General features: G+C 38.8%; 1 protein-coding gene across 2 annotated transcripts in view; it reads left to right on the top strand.

Annotated features, from left to right (window-relative positions):
- golga4 (golgin A4) overlaps positions 1–3,604 on the top strand; it is a 128,498-nt gene extending 124,894 nt beyond the window's left edge. For both annotated transcript variants that reach the window (XM_048595648.1, XM_048595649.1), the window contains one exon: positions 3,070–3,604. In XM_048595648.1, the coding sequence (XP_048451605.1) occupies positions 3,070–3,084 (15 nt within the window). In that variant the 3' untranslated portion in view covers positions 3,085–3,604. The remainder of the gene's footprint in view (positions 1–3,069) is intronic.
- Positions 3,605–10,764: the final 7,160 nt, after the last annotated feature.

Genomic DNA, 10,764 nt, shown 5'->3' on the forward strand with positions numbered 1-10,764 from the left:
AAGAAGCAGGTTTTGGGTAGTTGGATTATACATGAAGTTAATAAGGCTCCAGGACTGAAGGACATGCATCCAAAGACAATAAGGAAAACGAGCGGAAAATACTGATGCATTTTATAGTGTTAGACTCAAGGTTGGAGAATTGCAAAGTTACACCCTTCAAAAAACATTCTCATAGTAAGCCCAGTAACTATAGTCCAGTGTTTCATGTGCTTTCTTAATGAGGACAGTGCTATTGTTGAGTTGTACATGGGTGTCCAAAGACATTGATAGAGTGCCAGAACAGATTTATAAGTAATTGGATAAAAGGGACAAGCACACCGTAAATATGAAATTTACTGAGTGACAGTAAATCAAGTAGTGATTAATATGTGTTTCAGATTTGGAGAAGGTATGTTTTGGAGCTGCTTGCTCTGCCTGATCTATATTAATGACTTGGTGTACAGGGTGGAATTTTAAAATTTGCAGATGATGTGGAACTTAGGAGCATTGTGAACTGTGAAAAGGATAGTAAAGAAAATGACATAGAGGTTGGTACAGTTGATACTCGTGTGGCTGATTTAAATTTACTGCACACAAGTGTGTACTGATTCACTTTGCTTGGAAAAACACAAAGACAAAATAAAATAATAAAATTCTAAAGGTATAAGATATAGGAGTAGACAGATGTGGATGTGAGTATGTATAAGTCATTGAAGTCACAAGGATAGATTGAATGCACGGCTGACAAGATATACAGTATCCAAGGTTTTTTAAAAGTTCTTTCATGGAATGTGGCTGTCTTTGGCTAGGCCAACATGTGTTACCAATCCTTAATTGCCCTGGTGTGATGAACCACCTTGAACCACTGCAATCCATGTTTGTGCATCCATAGTTCTGCTCGGAAAAGAGTTACAGGATTTTGATCCAGTAACAGTGAGGCAATGACAATTCGAGTTCCAAGTCAGTATTGTGTGAGACTTGGAGGCAAACTTGCATAAAACTCTTGTTTGGCCTCAGTTGAGTTATTGTCTCCTGTTTAGGACACCACACTTTAGAAAGGATGTGAAGGCACCAGAAAAAGAACAGAAAATATTTATAGAAATGGATGAGGAACCAATTTTTATTCATTCATTGGATGTGGGCATTGTTGAAAGGGCCAGTGCTTATTGCCTGTCCCTAATAGCCCTCGAGAAGGTGGTTGTCTTGAAGGTGCCTCTTGAACTGCTGCAGTCTTTGGGATGGAGGTACACACACAGTACACCTTGGAAGAGAGTTCCAGGAATTTGACTCACCAATAGTGAAAGAAAGTAATATAGTTTCACATCCGGACATTGTGTGGTTTGGTGAGGAACTTGCAGGTGGTGGTGTTCGTATGTATCTCCTGCCCTTGTCTCTGTAGGTGATAGAGACTAGAGGTTTAGAAGGTGCTATTAGAGGAGATTTGGTGAGTTACTGCAGTGTGTCATACTGCTGCCCATGTATGTCGGTGGTGAAGGAATAAAATGTTGGAAATGTTAGACGGGGTGTCAATCAAGCGGGTAGCTTTGACCTGGAAGTTCAGTTGAAGCATTTAAAAAGGAATTGGATCTGAAAAGAGAATGTGCAAGGCTAGGGGAGAAGGTTGAGGTGATATAGGATAAATTCTTCCTTTCAAAAACGAGAACAGACAAATCAAGTTGAATTATGGTCTCCTTCTCTGCTCAGACCATTCATTCCATGTGGTGGCTGACAGAATAATTGAGAAAATGAAGGTGTGAGACTTGCCAGTGTCTTGTTCAGAAAGATCTGGGTGCACTTACGGAAGAAGCACAAAAAGTTAGCATGCAAATACAGCCAGCATTTAGGGAAGCATATGGTATGTTGGCCTGTATTATGGGGGATATGGAGTACAAAGATAAAGAAATCTTGCTACGGTGGTGCAAGGCTTCAATGAAAGTGTACTTTGAATATTGTGCATAATATTCATTTCCACATTCAATGAAGGATATACTTGCATTGGAGATGGTACAGCAAAGATTTGCTAGTTTTGCCCCTGGAATGGTAGGATTGTCCAATGAAAAACTGAGTAAATTGAGCCTATATTCTGTAGAGATTAAAAGAGTGAGAGGTGGTCTGTTTGGAATATTCAAGATTTTGAAAAATCTTGACAGGGTAGACAGTGAAACAGTTTCCCCTGACTGGTGCATCTTGTACACAGGGACACAGTCTCAGGGCCAGAGGCCAACCATTAAGTACTGAAAAATTTCTTCAGCCAAAAGGGTTGGAAATTTTTTGAATTCTTTCCTGCAAAGGGTTGTGGATGCTCAATTATTGAAAATAATTAAGCACAGATTTTTGGATCTCGGGGAATCAAGGGATATGGGAGCAATTGGCAAGGAGTTGAAACCAATATCAGCTATGATCATATTGAATTTCAAAGCAGTCTCAACAGGCAATACTGTCTTCTCCTGCTCTTTTTATTTTGTCAATCATTTACAAAGCACAAGTCAGGAGTGGATTGGAATACTCTGCAGATGCATGGGAACACCACTGCTTGCTAGTTCCCCTCCAAGTCACACAACATCCTGACTTGGAATATTTCATAATTCCTTTATTGTTATTGGATTAAAGTATTGGAAATGCTACCTAACAGCACTGTAGGTATCCCTAGACCACAGGCAGTGTAGCACTTCAAAAAAGAGCTCACCATCAAGCTAACTTTCCTCCTTTTTTAAGCGGAATGAATTGCACATTGTGGCTGCTCTGCAATGTGATTATAATTGATATTTACTGTTCATTTTTACACTGATTAAATTTTTTGTGAGGGCTTTTTTACCTCTCTGAGATTTGGCTGATCAGAAACTGTATTTATCTTCATGGGTTCAAAATGTTGTTGAGCTACTTAAAATGAGTTTCTGTGCTGCAGAAGCATTGGTGGTATATTCATGGATTTATCACTTTCTTTTGTGGGCAAAATTTTAGTCATTTGAAACATGAACCTATGAAACACTGTCATTTGGGTGCATTGCTAATAAAGTGTATATTCTGTTCTGAAAATATAACAGGAAATGATGTGACATTTACAGAAAGTTCTTTTGTTTCCTTTTCCAGACATGGTTACGTTAACTGGGAAATCTACAAGGGTGACGCGGAGCTATTCCATGATCATGCTGCTGGGATGTTATTTATCTGTTTGCTTGTGGAGAGAAGGGAAATATGGTACTGTTATAAAGATGATGTTTCTATGGCCTTTTACTGTGATTTGTACAAAGTCTAAAATTTAAAGAAGACTTGATACTATTCGGATGTTAACTCTAGCAGGTTCTTGTTAAATGGCACTAGGATAAATTGTGCAATAAATTTCTAATGGGATATAAGCCGTGAATGGATGCTGTTAATGTTTGACTGGAATGCTTCTTTCTGTACGGCTTGATTTTTTTTTGCTAGGTAATATACTTGGAGCTTCAGCCTATAAAGATACTGAATCGCAGTACCTCGTTTGTTTACTATAGCTTTTGTACTTGTATTTTGGAGAGATACACTACTGTAAATTGTAAATACATGATTCATATCTATGCTAAGCAAAGGGTAACTTGTAACATTCACTTGGAGAAGTGAAATAAAGTTTTATTTAATGTACAAAAATGCGTTTGTTTTGTTAATCTGACCACTTGTTTGCAAATATCTGAAAGAATGCTTTCCTAAGATGAACTTGTATGCTATTTGTCAACCATTTTCATGTTCTTCCATCACTTTTGTCACCACTCTACTACATTTAATGACAGTATTTCAGTTTAATCACACTTTTGTTTGCAGTCCTACAGTAAGAGCTTTTTTCAAACTGAAGACCTTGAAAGAATTGCTAGTGATCTCTATTGATATATGTTAAGTCAACAGAACAGTTGATCATGAATTATATACATTTCATTCAATTAATTTCAGCTATTTCACGTTATTATCAGTTACTTTTCTGATGAAATTAAAAAGAGGCTAAACAGTAGATTTGTGATCAATTTCAGCCTGATCTTTTCTTTTAATGTGATTTCATTTTGCCACTATAACTAGGCTACAGTTGTGATGGAAATTCTGTTACTGCAATAACAACATGATGTTTGTCTTGCATCTTAATCCTAGTAAGGCTGCTTTGACTGCTTCACATAAAAGGAGTGGATTGTAAAGCTTAGAGCTCTGGCAGCTGAGGGTATATCCACCAATGTGAGAGAGATTTGCACATTTTCTGCAGTATATCACCAAAGTTACAGTGGCTTTGCAGTACCAGTTCAAGAAAATTTTGTGTTGAGGAACTGGGCCAAGGGCTTAAATGGGCAACTTCTGTTACAGTGACACTTACAAGTATCACAGGCACTTACGAATAATATTTCTTGGTAATGGGATATAGCTTTTTGAATAACGTACCAGTTGATGTGCTGTAACATTGTACACTGGAGAGTCGATAATAAAGTGTAGCTAATTGAAGTCAGCTTAGAGGCTGGGAATATTTTGACTCTCATGAACTGACGTAATTGAAGGGGTGGATAATTTTTAAAATGTTTATTTTTTTGAGAGAGGAGCTTGGTTAGCAGAATGTTATGATGACATGTTTACATTGGCAGTTTTTATTATGCAAATGAATCATTTTCAAAAAGAAGATTATTGTGATTTTTGAAAGGCAATCATCTCAGCGTTACGACATCATTGTAGGAGTTGCTCAGGGCACCACCCTGGCCCTCACCGTCTTCAGCTGATTCATCAATTACCTTTCCTTCCATCGTGAGGTCAGAAATGCTATGTGTACTCAAGCATGTGTAATGGAGTGGTCTCTCCTGGCCATGACACCTCTATGTTTTGGCCACATGTTGGCTCAGGTTTCTCCATCAAGAAGAGATGACATGTTGGACTCAACATGTTAACCTTGTTTTTCTCCCCACAGATGTTGTTAAACCTGTTGAGTTTCTCCAGCATTTATTTCAGATCTCTAGCATCCTCAGTAATGTGCTTTCATTTCTCCATCAAGAGACCCATGACCCTGATGGAGATCCATATCCATCAGATTGCTTTGTGGGTGAGAGATGCATGCAGATCTGTAATGCAATTGCCTCTTCTATGGGTTTAAATAGCAGTTGTTGGATGAGAGGATTCAAGATCTGCAAAGTCACTGCCAAATCAATGGACTCCTCGTAAAACCCTGTGAGGGTCAAGTATTCCCTGAAAGGTTAGAGGAGTAGCCACCCAATTTTGAAGCTCTTGTTGGTGTACTCTGTGTGGATAGCAACTCTCTCACTGATACAAGCGATTTAGGTTGACATGATGATACAGGAGACTTATGTACTTGGCCAGCAGGCCTTCAGTGTGCTCAGACCCTCCTACCCTCAGTCAGCCAGAGAAGACAGTGGTTTGGTCATCAAATATTTAAGGGCAGCAACTTCAGCAACCTGACTCAAACTTGGCTGATGGTGCTAGGCGAGCACCATGGAACAAACACGAAACAGATTTAAGAAAGTCTAGCTGCACTTTGGTTTCAGGGTTTATATTTTGTTGATGGTCATTTGTAACCTTTTTCCTGATCACCAATAAGTGTGGAACATTGCAAGGCAAGATAAATTGTTTACAGTTGTTCTGGGCTGTTGGACTTTTAGCAGTACAGTGGCTCCATTAAAGAATATGATGGGAAAGACCACAGTGTATGAAGTTAGTGCTGTAGTGTGCTACAGTTTAATGCCTTAATGGGTGCCAATAAACAAAAGGAAATGACAGCAACACAATGGAAAACTATAGCGTTATTGTTTTGCATAGATTTGCCATTGAGAATCATCTGATGCATGTATGTATTAGCACATCATGAACCTTGCTTGCATGTTTCTCAGAAACATGGTTGTTGGGTGTTTCCCTATGTACCTCCATATATTCCTTAGCGGAGGAGGCACTGCTGTTCATGATATCCTCATTAGTCAAAGTCACTTATTTCTGTCATGCCAAGTTGTTCAGAGGACTGCACAATACTAGGAGTGCCTCCATTGGGCATAGGGAGCCTCAAAATAAAACTCTTTCCCACACCCCACCACCTTTTCCAACAGCATTGCACGTGGTTAACATTGCAGGGTCACCTACTTTAAAAGAAGACCACTGCCCCATGGTGTTTTGAATATGGGGAAGCAATGGCCTAATGGTATTATCACTAGACTATTAATCTAGAAACTCAGCTAACTCAAATCCTGCCAGGGCAGATGATGAATTGAATTAGGTGTCTGATGATGATCACGAAACCATTGTCAACTATGGGGAGAAAAACCCGTCTGGTTCACTAATGTCCTTTAGGGAAGCATATCTGTCATCCTTACCTGGTTTGTCATATATGTGACTCCAGACCCACAGCAATGTGATTGACTCTTTAGTGCCCTCTGTGGCACAGGAATGAGCAATAAACACTGGCCGAGCCAGAGGTGCCCACATGTTGTGAGTGAATTTTTTAAATAAAGGCACTTAGCCATTAATTAGTCACTGAGGGCCTTTGTATGCACAAGGGCAGGTTGGCCATGTTGCCCCATCATTCCCATATGTGAAGAGGAAGTTGGTTTAAGAGCATATAGGAAGGTGTATTTTATGTGCCCCTCCATTTTAAAACGTAGCAGCAGAAAATCAAACACATTGCTTCACAGCTTGGTGACTACACAACATTTGCTTTATTAGCTTTTTAATAGTACAATAAATTTATTCATGATATTTTCTATGGTGGAATGATTAGCCCTTTGAATCATCTCATGAATGTTCCTTCTATGGCCAATAAGCCAAGTAAGCAATTTGAACCCAAAGCTTTTAGCCCAGAATTTAAAAGAATGTTACCAATGCATCATGAGCTCTCCTCTGTACCTTGTGGTCTGATTGAAATTAAAGTTGAACAGCATAAAATAAGGCAACTTAAATGTTGGTGTATTTGCAATTTAATCCTGAATCTATGAGCAATCTGATCCTGCATTTGTTACTTGATGTTGAACCCATTTCATGCTGTCAATATAATGAGTAACTTACAGTTAAACATGGATAAAATGGAGCTCATAACATTCTTTGTCATCCGTGAAAATATGGTTAAATCCAAACAATCATTAGATAATTGAAGACATTCTTAATGATTCCTGCCAAATTGAGTGCAGTAAAGTTTTATTTTATCACTTATTAAATGTGGACGTTAATCCATAGCATAAATCTACCTTTACTGAATAACCTTTGCCTTTGGGATCATTTAACCATGCATTTCTGTGAGGTTGCAACTCAGCACATTCTTGTACTAAAATACCAAATTGATTGGATTACCTGATGAACACTAAAATTTTGACTGATTAAGAAGTTAACAAGCCCTTCTTTGTGTTTCAGTTTTGGCTGTTCATTGAACGTGTTTTGTTTGCTATTACATTCATGTAGAATTCTGTAAGTAGTATGCCTGATAAGTAGACAGTTTATTGCTTAGTAATGAGTAAATCCTGAAACAGTATATTCAGATATATCAGTAGTTGAATTTGAAAAAATTGCAAATTAATGAAAACATTCATTTTAACTTTGAGGTTTATCTTGTGGTTCCTTCTGTAAGTTTCTCATTGTATCTCAGGTGCTCACAGCTCCAACTTGCAGCCCCAGTGAGAATTATATCCATATTTGGTTCAGTATACTTAAGTGCGATTCTAATAAAACTATCCTCTGGCCAACTTTCTGACACTTGCATCACTGAAAACCCAATTCAGAACTATCCACAGGTTAAGTATCCAACAGAATCTGAGCAGCAGGCCCATTGCTGGAGATGTCAACCTAGGGATGAAAATGCAAAAGCAAGACTCTGTCTCCTACTCAAGTGGACATTTAAGATTATTTGCAGGAGATCCCAGTGTCTAGCTAGTGTGTCTCAATTGTCATGAACAAAATTCAAATGATTAGGTCTTTCATCATCAAGTTATTGTTTGTTACATCTTGCTGTAAGGAAAATTGCTTATTTGTTTGTCTTTACAACTGTCCCCTTTGCACTTAGAGAATCCAATTTGGGAGACTTTGAGTTTAATTCCAGGACAACAGATGATGAAATTCAACAGACAGCACCAAAGTAAGTTCTGTTTCCAATTATGTTGCAACACTGCAGCAGAAAGTTCAAATTAAATTTAAGATCAGAAATCTCATGATTGGGATGTGTGCTAAGAATTTGGGTATGGAGGTGAATTTTAAACTACTCATTAAAATAGTTGGATGGAAAAATGTGTAAGGGGTAGTGAATTATAAATATGCATTCTTGGTACATAAATATTATGTTTTACTGCTAGAATATTATATATGAGAAGTACTTTGAGACACTTTTGAGAGATTTAACAATGTGTTGTTTTTACCTTTAGGCAGTCATTTTTAGACTAACACGGAAAATACAGGAGAGAAAATCATATACCTTGAGTCTGAGTAGGAATTGATAGTAACTGGAGTATGGATATCAGAATGAGGTGAAGAAACAACATTGACACAAAAGTAGTCAAATAGCTCTGTGGAGCTTATCTAGCATTCAGGAATATTCTGGAAAACTCTAAGGAACACTGAAAACCCCTCGAAATATGTCAAAATTCTATAGGTCAAAGGCAGTCTGGTTGAAAGGGAGACTTTTCTTCCTTAGAAAAGTTTGATAAATTATATTTTCCTTCTCACAGCAAATGTTTCTGGTATTGCAGTTGAAACGCCAACCCCTGGAGAATGACCACGTTAACTGTACTGACTTGGCAATTATCCAGTACCTCTCCTGGCCTGCAGCCATTGAGGATAGCCCAGGTCAGAATGATGGGCCACTCAGCCTCTGCCCTGGGAGATCCATGTCTAATGACATGACAGACAATTCACGCTGTATCAATTGAAGCTATTGATAGATTGTTAACCTTGACATCAAACTTTTAATACTTTCCCAAGTCATTTGAACAATTGAGAAAAGTACATGTTCTTGATATTTGAATGATCTTTGGCCTCCAAGTCTCTTTGAGCCTTCATGATTTCCAACTTTTCCAGCGATCTATCATTTTTGAAGAATCCTGTTCTAACCATTTTGCATCTGAGGAGGATGACCTCACATTTCTCTGCATGAAAACCCATTCACACAGTTCTGCCCATTCACTTAATTATCTTTGTAATGATATCTTCCCTTCTTCATGGGTGTACCATAGTCAAGTGTATAAGCCATTGCTTTGTAGAATTCTGTAAGAGGGACTGGAATGTGGCCACTATGTGTATAATGCAGAGTGGGCTGATCTGGGGGGTGGTGTTGTGGCTGTGGGAATTAAATGAACAAGGATCAAAAGCACAAGGATAAACTGATTCTGCAATGAGGAGTAAGTGCACCCATCCTACTGCTGTAACCCATATTGAACTTGGCAGCCCAAACCCAAATATTCAGGGCCCACAGTTGCTTGAAGTCATCCTTTAAGACTACCTAAAGTCTCCTCCACTGAAATTCAGTAGCCTCCTATCAACAAACTACTGGGGTAACAGTATATAGGAGCACTAGGACAAATGTAGGGATCCGAATAAAACCAAAATACTACGGATGACTGAACTCTGAAACAACGACAAGTTGAGGTCTTGAGCTCATTTCTCAATGTTGCAAAGTTCCCATTAAATCAAACACCTACACATCACTGACTGTTTGCTTTTCCCTGGTTCTGCTTCTGATGTCTTACATGCTTGGAAACAGTTAACTTTACTTAATACAGAAGATCAGAAAGTATAAAAACTGAAAGAACTGTGGATGCAGTAAATCAGGAATAAAAATAGAAGTTGCTGGAAAACCTCAGCAGGTCTGGCAGCATCTGTGAAGAAAAAAATCAGAGTTAACGTTTCAAATCCGGTGACCCTTCCTCAGAACTGAGACAGAGCAGAGGTGTTGTGCAAAATGGTCACCCAGTCTGCATTTGGTCTTGCCAATGTAATGGAGACCACATTGTGAGTAGTGAATGCAGTGAATAAATTGAAAAAAGTACAGATAAAACACTACTTCAACTGGAAGATTGAGGCTGAGGACAGTGAGGAGCAAAGAGGTGATTGGTTAAGCATTACACTTTCAGTATTTACATAGGAAGGTGCCTTGGGGAGTGAATAATTGTTAGAAATGATAAAGGTGTGAATCAGGGTGTCACAGAGGGAATGATCCCAACAGAATGCTAATAGAGGAGGGGAGGGGAAAATGTGTTTGTGGTGGCATTCTGCTGGAGATGGCAGAAATGGTGGAGGATGATCCTTTGAATGTGGAGACTACTGTGGTGGAAAGTGAAGACAAGGAGAACCCTTCTGTTTATCTGGGAAGGAGGGGAAGTGTTGAGGGAACAAGAGTGGAAAATGGGTCAGACACAGTTGAGGGCCTTGTCAACCATGGTGGAGTGGGGGAATTTTCAGTTAAGGAGAAAGGAGAGGGAACTCAGGTGGAAGGTGGCATCATCAGGACAGATGTGATGAAGATGAAGAAACTGTGTGTATGGAGTTGAGTTGTTGCAGGATCCCGGGAAGACAGGCATTAAGTGAATGTACAAGGCGAAGGTGATTAGTTGATTTTATGTGGAATATTGTATGAGCTGATGATAAAGTTGATTTAACACATTTATTGTGTCTTTTACTTTTACTTTTTAGCCAAGAGGACACTTTGATGGTCAGTCACAAGGGAAAGAAAGTCAGAAATTAGGGTTGCATTCACTAGTACCACAATCAAATGACTCAATCACAGTTAGGCTGGCCAGAAAGGGAATGTATTGCTTGCTTCCTCCTTTCCAAATCCTCCAGTGATATTATATGATTAACTAAGTG

The sequence above is a fragment of the Rhincodon typus genome, chromosome 4 (assembly GCF_021869965.1).
Source record: "Rhincodon typus isolate 14 chromosome 4, sRhiTyp1.1, whole genome shotgun sequence".
Taxonomy (NCBI): domain Eukaryota; kingdom Metazoa; phylum Chordata; class Chondrichthyes; order Orectolobiformes; family Rhincodontidae; genus Rhincodon; species Rhincodon typus.